Source organism: Gopherus evgoodei, chromosome 3 (genome assembly GCF_007399415.2).
Source record: "Gopherus evgoodei ecotype Sinaloan lineage chromosome 3, rGopEvg1_v1.p, whole genome shotgun sequence".
Lineage (NCBI taxonomy): Eukaryota > Metazoa > Chordata > Testudines > Testudinidae > Gopherus > Gopherus evgoodei.
In genome coordinates, this window is record NC_044324.1 from 87637666 (window position 1) to 87663576 (window position 25911).

General features: G+C 39.6%; 1 protein-coding gene across 4 annotated transcripts in view; it reads left to right on the plus strand.

Moving 5' to 3' along the window:
• GRIK2 (glutamate ionotropic receptor kainate type subunit 2) overlaps positions 1-25911 on the plus strand; it is a 598580-nt gene that overhangs the window by 405111 nt on the left and 167558 nt on the right. For 3 of the 4 annotated variants that reach the window (XM_030556012.1, XM_030556010.1, XM_030556011.1), the window contains one exon: positions 1609-1832. In XM_030556012.1, coding sequence (XP_030411872.1) covers positions 1609-1832 — 224 coding nt within the window. Of the gene's footprint in view, positions 1-1608; positions 1833-4205; positions 4290-25911 lie in introns of all 4 variants that reach the window. The other variant, XM_030556013.1, reaches the window with a different exon arrangement.

Genomic DNA, 25911 nt, shown 5'->3' on the forward strand with positions numbered 1-25911 from the left:
TACTACATTGTTGGAAATTAACTGTAGATCAACTGTATTATTTAGGCTTAGGACAGGCATTTTGAAAATAACATGCTATTTTCACAGTAGTTATACCATCTCTCTCATTATATCTCTCTCTTTCTATAGCCTATTATAGAATCTGGCTAATCTGCACCTTCTTAACTTGGATACTTTGTAATCATCCCCCCAAAATTCCAGTCTTTCATCAGACATCAATACAGATTTTAATGGTCAATGCTGTAGATAGATTGCATGTTACTTTGATGACATTATATTTTCAAAATACAGTATATTTACTAAGTATCAGAAGGGTGTTAGTCTGTATCCACAGAAACAAGGAGGAGTCTTTAGTTTAAAGACTAACAGATTTATTTGGGCATAAGATTTTGTGGGTAAAAAAAAACAGGCTTCTTACCCACGAAAGCTTTTGCCCAAATAAATCCGTTAGTCTTTAAGGTGCCATCGAACCCCTCGTAGATTTTTGTTTTTGTGTATTTACTAGTTTGCTATGCATTTTTGACATAATTAAAACTAAATTGCGGCTGAAGTGAGATGTTTTTTGTTTTGGTTTGTTTGTTTGTTTGTTTGTTTTAAATTGTTCACTTACTCATGGGTCACAAACTTCAGTAATTTACAATAAGGTCACCTAGTCATTCATGCAAATTAGTAAGGATCTAGCTATATAGCTAGAAATTGTTCCCCATGGTTGTTTTGCAAGTGCAGCATATATGAGAACAATAATTACTTGAGACTGTTAATTGTCACAGTAAAACTGTTCAAAACATTTTCTGTTTCCATCAAAATATTTTGCTAAAATAAACAGAAGCACCCTTCTCTCTCCCTACTCTTAGTTCCTCCCCCCCACCCTCCAAGTGATTTAAAAGTTTTTGGGGAAGATTGTGATATCATTCCTTATGTTGCCAGTATCTTAGTCTATAAAGATTCCCATTGAATTAATTGGTCTACTCCTGGGACAAGATGCCAGTAAGAGAATCAAAATCTGGCTCTAAGTGTATAGATATGATATTATGGGTCTGGTTCTATAATTTCTTTGGAGCCAAGCTAGTGTAATGGAATGGGGAATCATATGCTATGGGCCCTATTGAAGTTAATTGGAGTTTTCCCACTGACTTAAGCAGATCAAGGATTTCACCCTATATCTGTAGAATTACTACTTGAAGAACATTCATGTTCACATCTGGTTCTTAAGTTTATTACTATTTTTTAAAGAGCACATTTAAGAATTTATAAAGCAGAGATATGAAGTGACACTCAAAGCCAAATGGAATTTTAAGAGAGAGATTGGAAAGAGCTAAGACACAGGTCCTCTGAAGGATATTGTGTTTTGCCTCCTTTGCCTTCCATTCCTGTAACAGCTTTGTGAATATCTCTAAATACTGCTGTGTTAATTCAGAAACACTCAGTGAAAGAGAACCAGAATTAATCAGCTTCCTTACTAGAGGTAGAGGGTAGCTTTAAATTTAATCATAATAGGTACACCTCTCCAAGTGTAAAGTCAGTGTTTTGTTTAATTTGATTGCCTGCTTCTGCCTGCTGCTTCTGACTTATGGCCTGTTTCTCTTCTCTTTATATTTTTGTCAACAGAAGGCTGATCTTGCAGTTGCACCGCTGGCTATTACCTATGTTCGAGAGAAGGTCATCGACTTTTCCAAGCCCTTTATGACTCTCGGAATAAGTATTTTGTACCGCAAGCCCAATGGTACAAACCCGGGCGTCTTCTCCTTCCTGAATCCTCTCTCCCCTGATATCTGGATGTATATTCTGCTGGCTTACTTGGGTGTCAGTTGTGTGCTCTTTGTCATAGCCAGGTAACATCATAACTTTTGTGATTTTTTTTGGCAATTATTATCTTCTTTTTATTACTAATAATTGTCAAAAGTCACATTTTTTTATTACTTTCTTACTCTTATTTTTCACTGTGTGGTGTGTAGTGGAATAATTATTTAGGGCTCTCACTGTTGATTAGAATGTAGTACACTGCCGTGCTAAGCCTCCAGCATGCTGTTTATGTCACTAAGCGACCAGAATGCCAGGTGCCACTCCCCTTTTATTTCCAAACTGAAAACCAGTAACAAGCCCTGTGAATTTTTTTTCTGTACTCCCATGTGTTTCTTTTCAGATAGAAAATGATGATTGTATTGTGTTGGCCTAATATGGTGTGGCATTGAAGGAAAATACGCGAAGTTAAGCACTTAACTGCCCACAGCAAGATCTGTCCCTAGATGTTCAAATTGGGCTCATAATGCCTTTTAAATATAAAAATTGTTAGCTCACTTAAGGTTCCTTGGCTTTTCGGGAGTAAAACAGCTGAATAATCTATTTAAAATCTTGTAGCAAGTAAATGCACTGAGATAAAATATCTAATTTAAAAAGCCAGTCTGGGATGTATTTGGAGCCATGCTTAGCTGGGCTTGTTAGGGCAAGGGCCTCAAAGCTGCAATTATGAAATCATAAAGCAGTCCAATACGTATTGCTTTCTTGCTCTTTAATTGCGTTATTGCCCATTTTCTTCAATACAGTGTTTCTCTTCTGTTAATCTTACAGGCACTGATAACAAGTCTGGGAGATGGGCAGACATGGTGACACTGCCTTGCCATTTTTTCCCCATGGGCACCCCATAACTCTGATAGGAATTTTTTTACTATTATATTTTACTTTTTCATTGTAAAGTAATTGGAATTGACCCCAAAGGCTCGCAGGACTGTAACCTTGCACTCACTGTGTAATTTTGACTCATGCTGTGATTGCAAAAAATTGCAAAGCATTAGAGAAACCGGTAAATCACACTTTCCTTGGATTGTTGTGGTAACATCATTTGCACCTTTCACAATATTGGCAGTCATTTTAAATAATTTAATGAATTAAAACAGTTTAAAATAGATGACTTTTTAACATCTGATTGCCTAAGTTCACCTTATAATTCATTTTTTCTACAATATCATTTTTAGAAGCATCTTGATACAAAATTTCCCCTCAGCCTCAATTTTTTTGTGATGTTATTCTCCTGTGTATAGTAGGGTCTCCCTACCCTTTTTCCTTATGCTGGAGTTGATGTAAGGGTTCTACATCTTCCTTTGATACTATTTATTTCCTTTGGTAGAGGTTGTATCATTCCTCTGGCAGATGGAAAGGTAGTAATCCTTGAAGCTACTTACATTTCCAACTCATAAGTAATTCAGCAAGGGCACCCGGGCATAAAGCTGTATAGATAACACTCTGAAACACATGCTGCATGTTGTAGTGAAAAACTTCACTTGTGTGCCTTCATTAAAGGACTGTTTTAAAGAGCCAGGGACTTACACTGGAAGTTTCTTGAGAATAGAGTTGACTTCCGTGGATTTTTGATCAAGACCATATCTCTATTTCAGAGGTGACCCGATCACAGAGATACTTCTGAAAGCACTGAATTCTATAGTTTAGCAAAAATGCACAAATGGTTTACTGTGGAACACATGCTGCATGTATTTACATGTATTTCAAAAAAAAACCCCAAAGTTTACATTATAAGGAAATTTTTGAGTATGGTGCACAGCCCAAACACCACTCTGAAAATATTCCCTACTATATATTGTGGGAGACTTTTTCTGACCTTACAGACTTTGTTCAATTTTTTAGAAACTTTTTTTTTTATTTTGGTATTCAGTCACCTCATATCACTCACTGAGCTGAGAGGAATGTTTATCATCAAGCAGAAGCACCAGATAGTAAAGAGTTATAGCTGAATTTTTTTTTTCATTTGGTTGTTTTGTTGTTTGGCTCTATAAAATCCTGGTGTACTCAGAAGCATATATTTCTCATAAAGCAATACAGAAATATAGAATAGAGGGTTGTGTACAGTGAACAAGTTGTATAAAATCTGTTTTATTTCCAAATTTACATCAGTCTTCAGAGCTACAGGTAAAATTTCAGTATTTGTTAACTTGTACAATGAAATATTGATCGTGTATGTAGAAATCCAAGAAGTAGAATTAGAAAGGATTTTTTTTTCTCAAAGTAGAAAGCTTTGTTTTAAAACTATGTATGTGCTAGGATTCCCAATCCAGTAATTATAGTGCCTTTATATAGAAAAACAGAGTTAACTTAAATGATGATCTGTGGAAGACTATTAAAGATTGTAAAATACAGACTACACAAAAGACAACCTGTTTGTGAAAGTAATAATCTACCTATTGTCATTATAGGGCCAGATATTATAACTGTATCGTAGTGGACTGGGATATTTCCACATGCACTACTAAATGTGCAGTTTCACTGCAACATATAATGTAGGTGATGCGCTGTGTAATGTATGGAATTCAGAAAGTTTTGTACTGTATGCATTCCAGTCATGATAGGTCATGTAACTTGAAGGCTGTATGCCCTTAAATGGATAGGTTCCTTTTAGATTCCTGTCTTAAAAAAAAAGATTTGATGTTGTAGCAACCCACCATAATGAATATTGAACTGCCAGTGTTTCATAATAAGGTATATCTATGTTTGAAGCAGTATAGTGCCTGGTATATCTTTTATAGTGAAACATATGTTTTGCAATTACAGCTCATCAGACTATTCATTGGAATTATTTTGGGGGAAGTTCAGAGATCAGTCTAGATTATCACAATGGTCCTTTCTGGCCTTGGGATTTATGAATGTAAACCATTTATTTGTCAGATTTGGCCTTTTTTCATCTGTGAATTGTTTCATGAACACAGCAAGATTTCATGAATGTGTTCATTATTCAAAAGTGTCCTAATAGGTTTATTAAACAATATTAGGTCCTATGCGCCCCTTTGAGTTACTGTATTGAAATTCACTATCTAAATGATTTAACGGGTCACGTAGAACACATGCAATGGATTGAGTTCACTGATTGGATGGCCTAGTTTTAGAAACAGGAGGAAATTGAGGAAGTCATTGTGGGGGTTGAATGTCTCAGGCAGAGAGTAAAGAGAGATCATTTTAGTGAAAGCAACATAGTAGCAGATAAAAAAGCCTAAAAATTTAAATCTTTGCCTATCCTATTTTTCACAAGGAAGAGTATTATATTTTGCTGCATTAGGAGAATCCAGATGTAAAGAACTAGGTTATTTACTCCTAGAGTCCAAAAGAGATCAACCAGATTTGCTGGCTATCTAGAAGACTTTTTGCTCTCAATTTTCTCTTATCATAATTATACCAAATAATTGGGTGTGTGAACATGCAGGTGTTGTTGTGTTGCATTCTGAATGGAAGGTTAGGTTGGGAAGAATATACAGGCACATCAACACTAATCTGGACTAACACTAAGCTGGACCTCACCTTCCATCCCAAATGATGTACAGTGGATGGCCAAGCTGAATGTTACATCAGTCCATCTTTAGCAATCTTAGTCTCATTCACCACCTTCACGTCAAGATTTCCCTCCATTCCCAGAAGTTTGTAAAGTTGTCACAGATGAGCAGAGATTATGTGCCTTTTGATCCAGGATTATATTTATTTGGGCACCCGTATCCCACAATATACCTGTCTTTACTTTATCTAAGTAACATTCAAGTAGGCAGTCATCTGCAATCAGGCTGGTTTTTCTTTTTCTTTTTGAGGCCCTGTTGTTCATGAGTATTAACATTTCCCTCCTAATAATAGTGTTGGTGGAAGGTGTCAATTAATCTTGTGTTGTGATAGTTTTTGTGGTGCAGTATTTCTGTTTTTGATCTCTCATTTTGCATCAGTATGTTTCAGTGCTGCAAAGATACCAGTTGCAGTGATTTTCAGGATCTCTTTGATTACAGAAATAACGTCTTCTATCCCAGGATCCAAAGCTCCTCTCAGCAATCCCTTTACTGAGGATCCTGTGATTGAACCGTCTTAACTAATGCAGCCTCCTGAGTGGCAATCTAGTGACTCACAGGGTTGTATTGCTTTGGTCTTTGAAAAAGTGCGTTTATTTTCTTGCCTGCTTCCATTTTTTGAGTTTATGGCTGGCTAAGGATTGATCTGACTCTGTGCCTCACTGTGCTTAACAGCATTCATTTCCAATGCAGGGACTCTGCCTGAGTAATCATTCACCACGGTTGTCTCATAGAACTTGCAATAGTTAAGTAATTGTGTGTGAGCGTGTAGTCCCAGGCATATGGTAGGGGCTACTGGAGAATGTTATATTAAGTGTCTCCTCATTCCTATATTTAAAAGTGTAAATGTCATATTAGCTAAGTATTTGAGTTTAATGGTCTCCAGTTTTCTGTCACTCTGCTGCAGCTAGGTGACTACAAAAAACAGTCTGTACATACCATGAAATTCACTTTGACAGTATATTATATTCACAACAATCAAATTTTTCACAATTGTCTCTATATTTGATTGTGTTTAGCTGTAAAGGGTGTAGTCCTCATATTCTTTTTTTCATTTGATTAATGGCCTTGAAATCCATCTTCTGGCTGGGGTTGTGTGTGGGGACTGCAGTGTTAACTGTGCTGTCATCCCCCACACAGCAGTATTTCCTGTTTTTCTTTGATAGTTTCTCAGATTCTGTCACCCCATCACCAATTATAATAACCATATCTGCATATCTCATTCCCTATTGGAAAAGGTGCAGTCACATAGAAAAGTAGTGTCTGTACTGGTGCTCTGCCTCAGTCTGGGGAAAGGTTTGCAAATTCTGCCCTTTTGCTATGTTAGCTAAAGCAGTGATCCAGGCACATTTGCAACTTCTATTAGTCTTCAATACACACAATAAACAAGAGCAGTATGCAGAATACTAGTGTGAAAGAGGAGTGAAGTGTGCTTAAAAAGAAACATTTAGGGCTTAATGAGAAGACACTGGACAGTCCTAACATTGACACCACAAGTCTTCTGCTAGAAACAGACCACAACAATCTTTGAATTGATGACTGGGAAAAGAAAGAAGCCAAGATATAAGGATAGTCTTTCCGATTTTTTGAATATTGTTCTTGGGTAGTTATAGGAGGAGGAGGGCTCCTCTTCAGATGACTCAGTTTATATTTCCAGTGGAGAGATGATGACAGGAACCAAGCTTAGGGAAACCAGCATTTTTTTTTCTGTTTCCTAGCACACACAAAACTAGTAGAAAAATGCAGGGCACTCTCTCCATAGTGTAGTATTTGAACCTTTTTTCCTACAGTCTTGCAAAATAAAGTATGACCTGTAACATGCGGAAGGATGGATACTAATACTAGTGGAACAAGAGAGATCACAGAGAGCAATAAGAGTGCTAGGGAGTCCTGTGATTCTCTCAGAAGAGATCCACATAGGCAACAACCATCATTGCACAACACAAAATACAGCATCTGTTAAAGCGTAAAATCTGAAACTGTGAGTGTTTCCTACTTTTCCACTGACGTGAGGCTGCTTGCCTGAGGTATCCGATGGTCAAGTCCACACTTAACTATCACCAGTTGGGTGTCTATGCAAAATCAAGCAAACCCAATGATTGATAATCACATATATGCTCAGGAGAAAAAAAGGAAGGTGCTTCATAGCTCATGTGAAGGGAACTTTTCCTTGTTAACATATCATATTTTATCAGGGCATGTGCAGACTTATTTGAGACAGGTCAATGCCATAAATACCCCTTCTAATGTCTGCAGGAGATATCCAATGCTGCAACATCCCAGGCTTTGCCAAGAGATATAACAAGGGATAAAAATACTGTCTGGTGACCCCGGGTTCCTATTGTGGAATATTAGCTGTGCTGCAGAGGTGCAGGTTCCTGATGTGAAGATAAGGAATTCTGAAAGATAATGGCTTATTCTCCTGTCCAAAAAGAAAAAAAAAAGAGCCAAAACGTTGCCAAGCAGTGAATGCTTCAGTAGAGCATAGCCATAAAAGTTACAAGGTCAAACCATGGTTACATGGCTGATCTGCTGTTACACTTCCATTAGTACACATTGTTTCAGCCTTAGCAACATTATCCTTGTCAATCTATGGGCTTGCTTTAATTTCCAAAGTGAATGAAAGAAAACCAAATTAAGACCACTTTATTTCTAAATGAAAGTGTCTACACAAGAGTTTCAAAATTGGGTGACTGGGCAACAAAATGGCAGATGAAATTCAATGTTGATAAATGCAAAGTAATGCACATTGGAAAACATAATCCCAACTATACATATAAAATGATGGGGTCTAAATTAGCTGTTACCACGCGAGAAAGAGATCTTGGAGTCATTGTGGATAGTTCTCTGCAAACATCCACTCAGTGTGCAGTAGCAGTCAAAAAAGCAAACAGAATGTTGAGAATTATTAAGAAAGGGATAGATAATAAGACAGAAATTATCATATTGCTTTATATAAGTCCATAGTACACCCACATCTTGAATACTGTGTGCAAATGTGGTCGTCCCATCTCAAAAAAGATATATTAGAATTAGAAATGGTTCAGAAAAGGGCAACAAAATTATTAGGAGTATGGAATGGCTGCCATTTGAGTAGAGATTAATAAGACTAAGACTTTTCAGCTTGGAAAAGAGGCGAGTAAGTGTATGATAGAGGTCTATAAAATCATGACTGGTGTGAAAAAAGTAAATAAGGAAGTGTTCTTTACTCCTTCTCATAATACAAGAACTAAGGGCCATCAAATGAAATTAATAGGCAGAAGGTTTAAAATAACCAAAGGAAGTATTTCTTCACACAATGCACAGTCAACCTGTGGAACTCCTTGCCAGAGGATGTTGTGAAGGCCAAGAATATACAGGGTTCAAAAAAGAACTAGATAAATTCATAGAGGATAGGTCCATTAATGGCTACTAGCCAGGATGGGCAGGGATGGTGTCCCTAGCCTCTTTTTGCCAGAAGCTGGGAATGGGCGACAGGGAATGGATCCCTTGATGATTACCTGTTCTGTTCATTCCCTCTGGAGTACCTTGCATTGGCCGCTGTAGGAAGACAGGATACTGGGCTAGATGGACCTTTGGTCTGACCCAGTATGGCTGATCTTATGTTCATATGTTTAATGCAGTTGAAATAATCCACTTTAAATTCACATCTTTAGTTAATTTAGAGTAATTTTCCTGACTGTCCCCACATAGGAAAGCACTAATTCACCAGCACACCCCTAGTTCATACGTGGATATGATAAGCAATATATAGAAAAACATTTTTGGAAAAATTGCATGCTGTCATAGAAGAATATTTGACAGCCATCTCTCTCCCTTGACTATTGCCTTTTACATGTTTTGGCTGTGTGTGACAGCTGTTTCCCATGTGTATCCTGTATGGCACACTATCTTGACATAAAGGTAATGAAGGACTTCCTCAATAGAGATGTGAAAGCCGCCATTATACTTGGCATTGATGAAAAATGCATATCCATTTTTTCTGGTCTTACACAGTGCATAAAGTTCCCAACTTCCCTACAACCATCTGAAACAGTGGTATGATGGAATTCCACCCTTCATAGTTGACTGTCACATTTCTAGGGTTTATTCTTGCTCAGCATCAGTGAACCCTAGAAATACAGTAGTCTGTACTTCGTGTAATTGGACTAGCCTTTTATCAGGACTTTATTAGACATCTTTAGCTCTTTGGTGTCACAATGTTCACCCATGAAGAAGTTGGTATTAATAAGGTCATTCCATTGATCTGTCTTTTGGAATAAAAATGATCTCTAGGTTTGAGTAAAAGAAAAATGGTTCAAGAACTGACAGGTACCAGCCATGTAAAGTGACAAACACACGAGCCTTATATGGGGCTAAAATGTGTCATGTTTTTGTTCTTTAAATCTCACCTTGATGGAAAGACAGACGTAAATCCTTGGAAGCGGAGAGTGAATAATACGTTGTGCAAAATCCTGATCAAAATAGCAAGAAGGAGCAGCCTCCTTTTTAGACAAAAGAGAAGAAGCAACATGAAAGAAGTTGAGACTGGGAGATATTCTTGTAGGACAACCTTGAGTATTTTTAGATTGTAGGCATTGCACCTTGGTTTCTGGATTCATATGACCTTAGGACTGCTTGTTGATGGATAGCAAAGGAGTCTGCCTTTCTTTCTGCTAGTACAGACCCCTGAAACTAATTTTATTAGATCACCACTGAAGATAGCATCTTATGCTTCTTTTCTCAGTAAAAAGTAATTGTGTATAGCCAAGTGGCCAAATACATGTAATATGTATCTTGTCTGGATGAGACAGTGTTATTGTTTACAATATAATTGCAGTTTGCTTTGACCTCGCTGCTGGAAACCACATTAGTACCTTCACCAGTCAAGTACACATTAAAAACAAATTTCATAAATTCCTCTTTCCAGTCTTTACCCATAAGCATGATATAATTTTATATCGATCTTACCATCAGTTTAGTGTAAAAATAGCAAAATTTAGAGAACTATTATTTAAAAAAATTGAAAAAACAAACAAACACAAACAAAAACAAGAAGTGTCCATTGATTATGTCAACTCAAAAGACCTGGTGGAAGAAGTCAGATTTAACCAGTGACAGGATGGAATTCAGTAGAGGCAGAAAGATCCTGCTGTCCAACATCAGGAGTGATAGAAACATTCCCCTCCTGATTCACCAGGACAATCCTACTGAAAAACAGCAGGTGCAGTAGTATTCATCTTTCTGACTCAGCCCCATTAGCAACATGGCCACCTTACTATCTATAGGCAGCAGTTTTCAACTCATGTGTTCAAGGATTTAGAGCAGGAGGAGTCAGCAAAGCATCATGCATCCTAGATTCAGCCTCTGTGGCATCATTAAGATACTTCTGAAGTGACTCAGAAGAAAGAAGATTGTAGTTAACTTTCCAGTTCTGCTACTGAAGCAGTTGTCTCTGGCTTTCCTTCAGAAGCCTCAGTTCACTTATTCTCATTCAGGGCTGATCTTCACTATGGAGCTAAATCGGCGCTGCTGCACTCTATGCAGCTACATTGATTTAGCGGGTCTAGTTAAAATGATTGCTTTTGTTTGATTAAAAGGTTCTGTAGAGGTTCTTTAGTTTTTGTTCATCAATAGTATAATGTATTTTAGCATGGTGAATTATTACACGTGTGGCATCGGATAGTCTCTAGTCCTGTAAAGTCACAAGCACATACGTAAACCTCATCCCAGATTCTGAAACTTCTGGAGGTGGTGGAGTTACTGCTGTGATCAGTTACATAATTCCACTGCTCAGAGAGTGGATCATGCCATACGGGGCTGCTATCATCTTAAGTCTCACAGCCCCCTTTCCAGTTCCCTATTTCCTTGGGGAATGAAGCAGAGCTTCTGCATTGTAATCATGGAGGAAATAGTGGTAGGCAGAAGGAATTAACTTTGTAGATTATTTCCCTTTCCATCTCCTCAAACTTTACAAAATCAAGACATTCGTCTCCTCAATGTGATTCATAACCATGGGGTAGTATATGGCTCCCAAATCTTTAGCAAGGACTTCAGCATCCTTGTCCACAACAAATATTACGCACACTTCTATTTATTTTTCTTGGAATCATAAGATATTGTTCCTGTGGCATAGTGTCCTCCATCACCATGTTGCAAGACAATTTTCAGCCAATTGAAACTACATTAGTTTCTTTAATGAGAGCCTTATTATTGTCTGGAGCAAAATTTGTTTGTTCTGTGGCTATGGGAGTGGGGAAAGTCTAGTTTATTATATGATCTGGGCTCAAAGATTCTAGTAAAGAAATTCTAAGTAACCCTTTGAAAAGTCAGGTTTTGTGGCTGACACAATGTAACCGATGAGTCCTGTCCAAAAGAAAAATGAGAGCAGTTAACAGAAATTTCTACATTGCCTTGTTTCACTGTGCTTATGGAGCACGCAAAGATAATGTCAAGCCACCAAAAGAACTGGAAAAGGGACTTCTAATTAGTCATATTTATCCTCTACATACTTCTTTCTTCTAAACAGGCATCTTGGTGTAGAGGTGGTAGTTAATCTTGTTAAAATTTTGGTCAGGGTGCCCTTCGTTTACTGTTAATGAGAGGAATTTTCACATTGCTTCAAATGTAACTTTTAATTAGATAAAGGTGTTGATGTTGATATCAAAGGCTCCTATGTTGAAAAGATCTAAAACCTTTTGTCTTCTGTTCCATCAGAGAGCCCAATTCTGCTTGCAGATAAGCCTCATTAAAGTCAGTGGGAATCGCATATGCACACTGCAACTGATTTGCCATAGCTTTCACCTTTTGCAGTCATTTGTACTTGCTAACCAACTAGAATGGTAGTATTTTGTGTCCACTGATGTAAATGACCAGTGATGAGCTGGAGCCGGTTCGCACCGGTACACAGGAACCAGCTGATAAATTTAGAAGTCCTTTTAGAACCGGTTGTTCCAGGACAACCAGTTCTATAAGGGCTTTATTTAACAAAAGCTCCTGCACTCCGCCTCGGCCCCAGCCCCAGCTTACTTCCCCCTCCTCTCCTGAATCCTCCTCCCCCCTTCTCCTCCCCCTCCCCTGCTTCTCGTGAATCAGATGTTCGTGGGAAGCCTGAAACAAGCAGGGGGCAGGTAAGCTGGGCCGCAGGAGGAGGGGAGGTGTGGCCGGCTTAGCGGCTCCCTCCAGCCTGGCACGAGCGCCCCCAGCCCAGTCCTGGCTCTAGCCCCAGCCGAGTGCCCCTGGCTCCTGCCTCCTGGCTCTGGCCGGCCCAGCCCCCGTGGCGCTGGTGCTGGTTCTGACCCCGTGGCTCCAGCCGGCCTGGCCTGGCCCCCGCAATGCTGGTGCTGGTTCCCAGCTCCGGCCGGCATGGCCACCATGGCGCCAGTGCTGCTTCCCAGCTCTGGCCGGCCCAGCCTCCGTGGAGCTGGTGCTGGTTCCAGGCCCCGCAGCTCTGGCCGGCCCCGCCCAGCCCGGCCCCGCAGCGCTGGTGCTAGTTTCCGGCCCCTGCGGCACTGGTGCTGGTCCTGGCCCCGTGGTTGCAGCTCCGGGCCCGGCCCGGCTCGGGCCCCGCAGCGCCGATGCTGGTACTGGTCCCAGCCGAGCAGCTCCAGGCAGCACGGTAAGGGGGCAGGGAGCAGGGAGGGGGTGTTGGAAGAGGGCAGGGGTGTTTGGGGGTTGTGGAGAGGGGTGGGGTAGTCAGAGGGCAGGGAAAAAGGGGATTGAATGGTGGCAAGGATCCTCGGTGGGGGGCAGTCAGGAAGGAGCAGGGGTTGGATGAGGTGGCGAGGGGCAGTCGTAGAATCATAGAATATCAGGGTTGGAAGGGACCTCAGGAGGTCATCTAGTCCAACCCCCTGCTCAAAGCAGGATCAGTTCCCAACTAAATCATCTCAGACAGGGCTTTGTCAAGCCTGACCTTAAAAACCTCTAAGGAAAGAGATTCTACCACCTCCCTAGGTAACCCATTCCAGTACTTCATCACTCTCTGAGTGAAAAAGTTTTTCCTACTATCCAACCTAAACCTCCCCCACTGCAAATTGAGACCATTACTCCTTGTTCTGTCATCTGGTACCACTGAGAACAGTCTAGGTCCATCCTCTTTGGAACCCCCCTTCAGGTAGTTGAAAGCAGTTGTCAAATCCTCCCTCATTCTTCTCTTCTGCAGACTAAACAATCCCAGTTCCCTCAGCCTCTTCTCATAAGTCATGTGCTCCATCTCCCTAATCATTTTTGTTGCCCTCCGCTGGACTCTTTCCAATCTTCCACATCCTTCTTGTAGTGTGGGGCTCAAAACTGGACACAGTACTCCAGATGAGGCCTCACCAATGTTGAATAGAGGGGAATAATTACATCCCTCAATCTGCTGGCAGTGCCCCTACTTATACAGTCCAAAATGCCATTAGCCGTCTTGGCAACAAGGGCACACTGTTCACTCATATCCAGCTTCTTGTCCACTGTAACCCCTAGGTCCTTTTCTGCAGAACTGCTTCCTAGCCATTCTGTCCGTTGTCTGTAACAGTGAATGGGATTCCTCCCTCCTAAGTGCAGGACTCTGCACTTGTCCTTGTTGAACCTCATCAGGTTTCTCTTGGCCCAGTCCTCTAATTTGTCTAGGTCCCTCTGTATCCTATCCCTACCCTCCAGCGTATTTACCAATCCTCCCAGTTTAGTGTCATCTGCAAACTTGCTGAGAGTGAAGTCCATGCCATCCTCCAGATCATTAATTAAGATATTGAACAAAACTGGTCCCAGGACCGACCCTTGGGGCACTCCACTTGAAACTGACTGCCAACTAGACATGGAGCCGTTGATCACTACCTGTCAAGCCCAACGATCTAGCCAGCTTTCTATCCACCTTATAGTCCAATGATCCAGCCCATACTACTTTAACTTGCTGGCAAGAATACTGTGGGAGATTGTATCAAAAGCTTTGCTAAAGTCAAGGAATAACACGTCCACTGCTTTCCCCTCATCCACAGACCCAGTTATCTCCTCATAGAAGGCAATTAGGTTAGTCAGGCATGACTTGCTCTTGGTGAATCCATGCTGACCATTCTGATCACTTTCCTCTCCTCTAAGTGCTTCAGAATTGATTCCTTGAGGACCTACTCCATGATTTTTCCAGGGACTGAGGTGAGGCCGACTGGCCTGTAGTTCCCCCAATCCTCCTTCTTCCCTTTTTTAAAGATGGGCACTAAAGTAGCCTTTTTCCAGTCATCCTGTCAGGGATTCCAGGGGCGGTCAGGGGACAGGGAGAAGGGGTGGTTGGATGGGGCAGGGGTCCCCTGGGGGCAATAAAAAATGAGAGGAGGGGTTGGATGGGGCGGCAGAGGGTAATCAGGGGACAGGGAAGGGGGCTTGATGGAGCAGGGGTCCCAGGGAGGCATCAAGGAACCTGAGGGGTTGAGTGGGGCAGGAGTCCCGGGGGGGAAGGGGTGGCCACGACCTCCTCCTGGGGTGAGGAAGAGAGAACCTGTTGTTAATATTTTGGCAGCTCATCACTTTAAATGACTACAACAGGTATAAGACAGTGGAGATTCAGACGTACTGATTCTGAGAACCTAATTGGGCTCCCAGTGATCTGTAACACATTTTTATTTTCAAGAAGTAGATGTTGTTTAACATTCACATTGTGGTAACTCAAAAGACAACCTGGTTTGAGCCTCATTTTGCTACAGTGTGCTGGAACCAGGGATACTGGGGATACTGTCACAACTTCTGTCTAAAGTAGTAATAACAGACACCAAATAGATGGTTTCCCTCATCAGTGGCCCACTATAAAAATTGTTCTAGCACCTGTTTTGCTATGCATGTTATAAACACAAGCTAAATGACAGTTTTTGCCCCCCCCAGAGAGTTCACATCTAAACAGCAAGAAACAAGTTCATTAGATGAACAATCTGGTCAGAGCAGGGGAAAAAAGAGGCTCACAAAAATAGGCACTGCCTATCCTGATGGAGTAAGAAATCACAGCTCGCAACCTGCCTAACCATGATCAGATTACAGTTTTCTGTCTGCATTACAAAACAAGGGAGCTTTGCAGAGGGACTGGAAAGAGGAGAGGATAGATTTATAGAGGTAGCTTTATAGATTTTGGCTGGGAGCTTTTACCACACTTAAGGGGGCTGCCACGGGGTTCATTCACCATTGGGTGCCTCTTTGTGGCTAGGTCTGGAGATTGGCTCTACTCACGTCTGATGTCCCTTCACCCCCGCTTCCAACATATTGCTCACACCTCTTTGCTCACCAGGACTTGCAAAGTTTCTCATTTGTAACTCAACCCTCTAGCCAGGTCACTATATTCCTCCCGTTCCAGGGTATCAGAATCCCACAGGGTCAACTATCCACTTGCCATTCCACACAGTCTTCCAGTCCAGGCCCTATGTCACTTTTCCAGGGAACCCAGGCCTCACCATTCCAGGTTCCAGCCGTATGTCTAGCAACTCCAGTTTCCTTTTCCCCAGCCCCTGTTGCTATTTCCCTGCTGTATCTTCTGGTCCCCTCCTCTGGGCTTACCAGCCCAAACCTCCTCCTCCTGGGAAGGAACTCTAGACTACTCCTGTCTTTGGTTTCTTGCCAGACTCTATAGCCCAGAGCACAGCTCCCTTCTCCTTGAGAGTGAGTGCAGACTACTTTCCATACCACCCATTTCTGGCCTCAGCTTGTTAGGTTTATGCTAGCTCAGCCTGCTTCTCCTGAGCTGGACTTCATTAATTAAGCTTTCAGGCTCTGCACTCCCCAAGGTGCGCTGTATCAGGTTACTTTCCATAACAAACTGCTCTGCCTTGTGTGGGTGGACACCCAGGGCTGGCCTTACCGTGAGGTGAACTGAGGTGGACGCCTCAGGTGCCAGACTGTGGTGGGGGGTACCACTAGGACCCAGAGTATAGAAAATAGTGTTTGCTGCTGGTGCATATGTATTCTCTCTGCTCTAGATGCATAGAGGTGGTGGAGTGCTGTGCTGGAGGAAGGAGGGCACAAGAGACATAATAGGCAGGCAGGAGAAAAGGTGAGAGGGAATAACAGAAAGCAGCAGGGGAGGAGGAGGAGCCTCTTATGTTCCTCTCTAGCACCTCCAGGAGCCTGGACTGATTAACACCAGCTTCTCAGGGAGCTTCCTGTTTCCTGCTGCTTCCCTGAACCCACTTGAGGAGAACAGGGAGTCAACTGAAGTAGTAGGAGCCAGTTAGGCCCTTACTGCATCTTCCCTTACTCAGGCCCTGCTACCAGCCTGCTTATTTGTCCCCTTCAACTGAGTGTTGAGAGTCAGTATAGCTGGCACAGAACAGCAGTCATGAGTGAAAGAAAACGCCCCTCTGGGGCAGCATTCAGAAAAAGAAAGAAGCAAAGGAAGCTTTTCTATCTAAGCAGGAAGGAGCTCTCCTGAGATACATAGACACAAATGTTCACGGTGAGCCTTCCAGCCCAGTGAGGACATGAATGGTGCAAAGATGCCTGATCTTCCAGTTAGTCAGAGTTCAGGTGACCTGACAGCTACTGCAGCATCCATATCTCCATCTCATATGGATGTAGCCATGCACATTCCTGAAGAAAAGTGTAGATCAGAGAAGAGTGTGGTAGAGGCGCAAGAAACAGCTGCTGCTGAGTTTAGTTCCTTAAGTCTAGATGATCCAGGACTGTGGATCCACTTGAACAGTAGCCTGAGGGACTTCCTTGTACTGCATGGGCCACAGCAAGTGAAAAACTTCATGTTCTCCAAAGACAATGAAAGTAGAAATTTCCATACAACACATTACTGGCATGAAATCCCCAATGATGATGAAGTGGAGAGGCCATGGCTTATGTACTCTAAAACCCAGAATGTTGCATACTGTTTTTGTTGCAAACTCTTCCAGTCTAATGTTCCAGCCACATTGGGTTATACATGAACGAAGGACTGGAATAATCTGGCATGCCACTAGAAGGCGGCAAATCACCAGAGAGTATTCTGTAGGTGGAAAAAGCTTGAGATGAGACTACAGTTAAAGGCCACCATAGATGATCAGCATCAAGAGAAGATTGTATCAGAGTCTCTTTACTGGCAAAATGTTCTGAAAAGGCTCATTGTCATTGTGAGAATGCTTGCTACTCAAAACCTAGCACTGCGTGGCACTTAGGATCGGCTGTATGTGCCAAACAATGGAAACTTCATTAAAATCGTGAAGCTGATGGCTGAGTTTCATGCTGTACTCCAGGAGCATCTAAGAAGAGTCACTACCCAAGAATTCACACCCCACTACCTTGAAAAAACAATTCAAACTGAGATCATACAGTTACTGGCAACAAAACAGAAGATTGTGGCAGATCTGAAGTCATCAAGATATTACTCTGTTATTCTGGACTCACCACCTGATATCAGCCTACAGAACAAATGACTTCAATGGTGCGTTTTGTAACAACAGAACCTAGTGAAAATGTCCCTGCAATGGTGACTGTCAGAGAGCATTTTCTAGAATTTATTGACATTGATGATAGTACAGGAACTGGTATGACAAATGTGCTTCTTAAAAAGCTGGAAAATATGGTAATTGCGATAGGTGACATGAGTAGTCAGGGCTATGATAATGGTGCCAACATGAGAGGGAAGAACAGAGGAGTGCAGACACAGATCTGAGAGTTAAACCCTCGAGCTTCTTTTGTCTCACACAGTTCTCATTCATTGAACTTGGTGGTCCGTGATGCAGCATCAGCTTCTAGTGAGGCTGCTGAATTTTTTAATGTAATTCAAAGCATCTATGTATTTTTCTCTGCATCAACTCATCGATGGCAAATTTTGAAGCAACATCTGGGAACATCCTCTCTGACACTGAAATCACTGAGTGCCACACAATAGGAAAGTTGAGTGGAGGTGATAAAGCCTATCAAACACCAAATTGGGAAGATAGATGATACCATAGTTGCCATTATGGAGGATAATGCTATGACAGGAACTGTTCATGGGAGAACAGTGGAAGAGGGAAATGGAATCACCAGAAACATACATAACTTCAAATTTCTGTGTGGCTGTGTTGTGGCATGACATACTGTTTGAAATAAATGTTGTAAGCAAGAGACTCCAAGGTGTTGACCTTGATATATCTGGAGCAATGGAATGACTGGACAAAGCAAAGTCATACTTACAATTTTACCAGTTAGATGAGGGATTTCACAACATTCTGAAGAGTGCACAGAAGTTGGCAGAGGAACTTCACACTGAATCTATTTTCCCACCCATTCAAGAATACAAGAGTCACTGAAGAAGAAGACATTTTGATTATGAGGCACAGGATAATCCCATAAGAGACCCCAAACAACAATTCAAAGTTGAATTCTTTAACCAGGTGCTAGATTGTGCAATACAATCAGTTGAAGAACATTTCATGCAGCTCAAGGAACACAGCAGTATATTTGGGATGTTGTATGATATTCCTAAACTCCTCTCTATACCTGAAGAAGACCTGCACCAACAATGTAGGACACTAGAGACAATGTTGACACATGATGACATGCACAATGTTGATGCGAGTGATTTAGATGATGAACTGAAATCCCTTTCAAGATACATTTCAGCAGGATCAACTCCAAAGGCTATTCTGGAATATATGCGCACAAATAAGATGACCACCCTCTTTCCAAATGTTTTTGTTGCTCAGTGCATGCTTCTAACACTTCCTATAACAGTTGCCAGTGAAGAACGCAGCTTCTCTAAGCTGAAGTTAATAAAAACACACCTACGCTCCACAATGACACAGGAGAGGCTGGTTGGCCTTGCAATCATCTCAATAGAGCATGAGCTGGCCCAGACTATGGACTTTCAGGAAGCAGTTCAAATCTTTACAACCAAGAAGGCATGGAAAGCACCACTTTGATTATTCAAATAGATAAATATGCTAGTGTTTACTATGCAGACAAGAAAAGTTTAATTTGCTGTTCAAGTGTTTGAAAGTTAAGTGTTACTTAAAATTTTTGAACATGGCCTTTTAAGTTGTTTATTGGGGCAGGTAGCAGAGCAGTACTATGAGAGGAGTAGAACAGGAAGAATGCAGAATTGAGACCTTTCAAAGTTTTGGCCCAAGCAAAGGACCATGGGGGCATCATTTGAGCTCTCTGCCTCAGGTGCCAAAATGTTGTGGGCCAGCCCTGTGGACACCTCATCACAAGTGCCATGGAAGAAAGTGCGAAGGTGCTTGAAGAAGAAGCAGGCTATTGAGGCTACCATATTTGATGGAGTGAAGGCGATGTCAATCTAGACATAAGATATTTGAGCAAATAGTTAAAGTGGGGATAAATTATGAAAGGCTTGGAAGATATGGACAAGAAGTTTATATGTGCAGTGAAATAAGAAGAGCCAGGGTAGGTATTAAAAGATGAGAATGAGAGAGTCAGAATGGTAAATCAAGCAGATGAGTTAAGAGGCAGTATTTTGAATGGCTTTCAGTAAGGGTAAGATTGCAGGTATTGAGGCCAGAAAGAAGGAGTCAAGTCATGAGATGATGTGGGCCCAGACAAGAGTTTTGGCAGTGTGGTCAGAGAGAATAAGTTAGATCTTGCAGGAAGTTAGATGCTTTTTCCTGCACAAAAAGTTTTAGACACAATCTGCATGATTGGAGCAAAAGGGAGGGTTGAATTAAAGATAAAGCCAAGGTAACGGGCGAGACGGATAGTTCCATCATGCCTCCTGTCAACCATGATAAAGACAGGTGGGAAAGATTAGGAGCTCACTTTATGGAAGAGAATGGGTTTCTATACGTCAACCAGATGTTAGCTTCTTATGCAGTTTGAACCTAATCCTGAGAGCAAACACGCAGTTGCTTATCTTGAAATAAAAGAAAGTTGCACATGCTCAGTCCCACTCAGTATTTAGGCCCCAGTTCAACAAAGCACCTCAACACAGGCACATATATAGTCCCATTAACTTAACTGAAACTGCTCATTAATGTAAAGTTAGATACATGCTTAAGTATTTTATTAACTCAGGGTCTTAGCTCAAAGAAAAAATGCACATTCAAAAGACAATGTGAGTTATTGAAATCTCCATAAACATATTGACTAGGTTGTGGTAGAGTAATACTGAGAAGAATAACAGAATGATGGAAAATGTTGGGACAATTTTAGCAATCTGATAGCAATCTAGAATTAGAGCCGAGATGATAGGCCTATATTGCTCGCACTGAAGTCAGTGGCAAACCTTTCAGTGTTTTTAGTTAGAGTGGATTTGGCCTGAAATATTTTTGATAGGCTCGTAAAGAGTTTTGTTTGTTTTACTGTTGGCAATATTTCAGTCAGATATTTTGTGATAGTTTTGCTGCGGAGGCGAAGGAAATGCAGGTCATGAACAATTAATTGATATATAAACATGTCTCCTTAGATTGCAGATGGATTTTCATGAGTATTCATTAGGGGCCCATAACTATAAGAGACTGAACTCCCTTAATACCATCTGAAGTCAATAGGAGTTAAGAGTGCTCCCACATCTGGTATAACTTGACCTTCATCATGTTTCTTAGTAGATTTAATCTATCAGAAATCCTCTCTACATTTTCCTTAAAACAGAACTGAAGGTCTCAATTGATTGGCATAGCAAAAAAACTTATTTTAAGTATGTGAGTTGTCCAAGAATGCCAATGGGACTAATCCTTTGCTTGAAATTAAATATGTGTTTAGGTACCTTGCTGAACTGGAGCCATGATACAATTAAAGAGAGAGATGTTGTCACATAATACTCTGTATTTTCTCAGGCCAAACTAATACTGGTTTGAGTGTGGCTTTGCCTGAATAAGAATTTTGTAAAAGCAGAGTAAGAAGCTGAGGATTTGGTCCACTTATATGGACATGATTTTGAATGGTAGTATGTACAAAAGAACAGCTCTTAGGATGTTATTCTGAAATGACATGACTATTTTTCTTAGTATCAGAATTCCACAAAAGTATTAGAAAAGGATTCACTAAATTTAAATAAAATGCTCAAAATGTTAGAAAATTTGAATGTGTTCTTTGGCAAAACTCATGAAAGCGAATGCCACCATGTAAACCACTGGTTTAATTTTACGAATGAAATCTCAATTGCTTGATTTTGTTATTTAAAATGCATTCTACTTTCAGATTTGTAAATGCTTGAGAGAAAACACTGCACTCTTTTTGAACATGGTGTTCTGATGGTTTAGTGAGGTTACAGAGACCATGTCCAGAGTGCCTGCATTAACAGCTCTCATCTTGGCTTCTGACTACACTGCAATCATTTTTATATTCCTGTCAATGTGATGGGTGACATTTAATGTACAGCGAAGGGCAACAATGAATGATTATGCACTCTAAAATGGATAACTGTTTTGCTGGGATGCTCAATGTTAAATTAATCTGCTGTCAAGTATGCTGTTGTCATGTTGAAATGAAATGCCAATTTTGTTGCAAGCCCTTAGAATGAACTTGCCCCACCTTATACTCAGAAATCCATATACTTTCTGCATTTCAAAATATAATTTCACTATTTATGTTTTAGTCTGAATAATACTTCATTATGTGTAATTAAGAGTTCTGCTGCAATTATAAACTTCCTCCCGCACCTTCCTACAAAAAATTTAGACTGAACTGTAGAAGTTGTGTTGAGTGTTTCAGTTCTATACTGAATACCTAATTTCTTTTCTCGTGCTCTCTTTTCACTGATACTAACTTGTCACTTATTAAGTAGAAATACTGATTTGCTTATTATATTAATCATTATTTAGTATTACTAAGTAGAGCAAGTATCATTGCAGCATATTATTGATTCAGTTATTCTCTGATCTTTGGGCTTAGCTTAGTTTGTTGAAAACTGCACGTTGGGCCCTACTTTGTAAGATCTTATAATCAGTGGTGTCTATGAACATTCATAACCTCAGAATATCATTTTATTATTAGAAGGCCTAACTGTGATTAAGGACATTATCTGGTTTGCAAGAACAATATATTCTGATAAATTGTACTACCAGTGTCTTGCACTCACCACTTCCTCCCAATAATGTCAATTTGGGTAATATGGAATATGCAAATAACTGCATAATGAAATCTGATATATCAGTATGAGTAAAACTTAAAAATAATAGAGATACAATGGTTCTCTTGTGTTTACCACATTATAAGGAAAAGGAATCACACACTTACCCACTGCCTTCCCGGTGCCTCCTTAGCACCTGTCTTCAATATTGGATTTTGAAGCTCCCTGAGGCAGGAAGACTGCCTAGCTTAGTCTCAGAAAATGTGTCAGCTCAATAAATATTTTGGTAGACTAGCTTCTGGGAACTCTAGTCAACCCTTGCCGATTTTTCAGTTTAGGAACACTACAATGCCTAGCTAAGTAAATCACAGAAGCTAATTGTTTTAGTTCGTAGTGCTGTAGAAATATAAGCATCGCCATTGTTCTCTTAACCTATGTGAATCAGACTACTCAGTAAAATATTAAGTTCTTTTATAAAGAGAGAATGTTTTATTTAAACATGAAAGGTTCCAAATAATTATTTCACAGTGCGTGTGTGGAGTTTGTGGCTATAATTAAAACATATCCATGGAGGTGGGTGCAGATATCAGTACATCAGATATTTTTAATTATAGTCCCAATATTGCAAACACTTGGTACTGCACATAATCTATATGCTGAGGATTCTCATATCAGTGATCCCAGTATATATATAATATGTAAATAAATTCTGGAGAATGGAAGTGTGAATCCTGCAGCTATGTTCACCTGGGCACAAGGGGTCCACCTCAATGGAGTCAGGTGCAGAATTGGAATATTTTTTTAAAATAAAACTTGTAGTAAAATTGTTCTTCAATATATGTGATTCAGCTGAACTTACTTTTTAATATTTATTGTAGATATAAACCGATAAGGCTTACAAACACAAACTGCTATTCTAGAAATGTAAGCCTCAATCCTGCAGAGAGACATGCTGTTGTACATTTATACCATTGTGCATCCCTTTGCAGAGTCAGCGCATAAAAAGTAATGCAGAAGTTGCATTACATTTTTTTATTTTCCTACACTATGCATGTGGATTTCTCTTTCCTGTACAGTTTCTAGCTTCTTTAATGAGCTACATGTAATTCCTAATCATAAAAATACAAAATGTATAAAACACTAATTTATTTATATGTCTATAAAGAAATGTAGGATAATATATTTATCTAAATTATTATGGATATATACCAACATATGAAGAAAAAGATCAGAGGTATATTTTTGTTCTCCAGTTATGAGTTAGAAATAAGAACAATATATCATAGTCCATAGTCCATATTAATTAAGGCTTCTAATAATAATTAATAATTATGACAGTTCCACTTTACTGTTGACTGAAAATCTTCATATTAATATACAATTATGTTATTTTTAGTTGTTTCTAGGAAAAAAGTTGGATATCATATGCCACCACAATATTGCTCAAAGTGGCTACCATTAAAAGGTCAGCGCTTCCCCCCAAGTTGGGTTCAAGATATGGAAAGATTATAGTATGAAGAAAGTTTAAAAGACTGACTCTATTCAGTTTAGATAGTACATGAATAAGAAGAGATATGAGAGAGTTATAGACAATAGTGAATAATGTGGTGAAGATAAATCATAGTTTCCTATTTACTCTTTCTCATAATGCAAGTGAAAAGGAACATTAAATCAAATCGAAAGGCAACATATTTAAAGCTGAAAACTGGATTTTTTGTTCTGCTTTGTTGTTTTACACAGTTGATAATTAACATGTGGAATTCACTTGCAAAAGGTATTATTGAGGCCAAGAGTTTAGTGGGAATCAAAAAAGAATTAGACATTTTTATAGATATGAGAACATTGTAACAAGTTACATTTGATAAGAATTTTAAGGGCTGTAAAGAAATTTCCCTCATAGCCAGGTTATTCCATAATTGTCTTCTATGGGATTTTGTGCACTTTCTTTTTTTAAGTATCTGGTACTGGCCATTGTCAGAGACAGGGTATGGAACTATACAGAACACTCGCCTGGTATAAATATTCTTTTGTTCCCAAGTAGTATCTGAGAAACCCCAGTTATTTCACATTTTCAATAAACTAACTTTAAGTACAGAGAAATAATGATATCTTATTCAAATAAATGGACTACTCACAGTGTATAAAGGTAAACACAGGAGTATGTCTTTGTAGGATGAGTACTTTAAATACTTCTCTGAGTAAATGCTGTCCTTCCTATGGCAACTGCTATAGTTTGTGCTCACAAGGCGAGAAGGGAGAGCTGGGAGCAAATTAATGCATGGGATGGGTGTGAAGAAAGAAGGCCAACACAGTTGTACATGTTAATATATAGTTCTCAGTATGCTGTCCTGAAGACACCAGTCACATTGACTATATATATTCTAAGTTGTTTAACACGTTTACAAGCCAGATGTTGCTATGTAACATTTTATTTCATATTTTACACACTTCCTTCTGCATCATTATAGTATAAAGTTTCATGAAAATTTGCTAGATATGGTGGGCCTGATCCATTGAAGTCCATGGAAAGATTCGCACAGACTTCAAAAGGCATTAGGTAACATCCAGTACACATAGCAGAGCAGAGATAATGTGGACTAGAGCGAATTGGTGAGAAAGCTATGAATTAAATTAAGTTAATATATGTACAGTAAAATGTCCTATTGTGTTTATTGAGTTAGTATTTGAAGCAATGGTGAAAATGGTGAGTTTAGGGTCTTATGAATGTTACTGGCATCATGACCATTACAAAACAAGGGCTGCAACTGTCATCTAAGTTGGTTCAGAATATGCACCTGAATATTGATTTTAATGTAGTCAAATGAAAATTAGGTAAGTTTTCCCTGCTTCCCCTATTAATAATTCCTGGTTTGCAAATTTATGTCTAGCAGGCTAAACAGCATGCATGGAGGACATAAACTGTTTTTGCTAAAAATATTTCATAATAAATGGTAAACAGAGCGGTACTAACAGGTAAGCTTTTTCTCTTGTGGACAAAGACTTCCAAAAATCATAAATGTTTCAGTTAGAGAAATGTGTGTGTAAATTGAAGCCGCTGCCTTGTTAAATATAAATCTCTGGGAAATAAATTCAAATTAGTATTAAGTGACAAAAAAAAAGGGTTGTTTTTGTACTGAAAACTGAAAAAATACAAAGCCATAACATAATAATTAATGCAGTACTGTTTAACTACTAACATAAATAAGCTATTTTCAGAGCCATTTATTTAAATAACAGCTGATGGAAATGCAGTTTTTTCAGAACAATATGTTTCACTTAGTTTTAAGTCCAAAGATGAAAAATGCTTTATGTTCCTATAGGTATTTTAAAGAATTTCTGTTTGCTGTGCTATAAATATATTTTTAAACTTTATTTTCTCTCTTTTTACACAGTGTATGTAATTTTGATATTCAATTTTTAAAATTCAGAAAAGGTGCACACACAATAGTAGAAAGCACTAAATCGTAAAGAAAAATGCTAGTGCACATATATTTTAGTATATACATTAGCATTCAGCTTGTACTTTTTTATAAATGTTTTTTGTATGAAAGCATGTGTGTATATATGTGTGTGTGTGTTATTTGATTTATGTAAATTGTGAACATTAGCCATTAGTAAATATATTTAAAATATATTGGCTTGATAGAAATA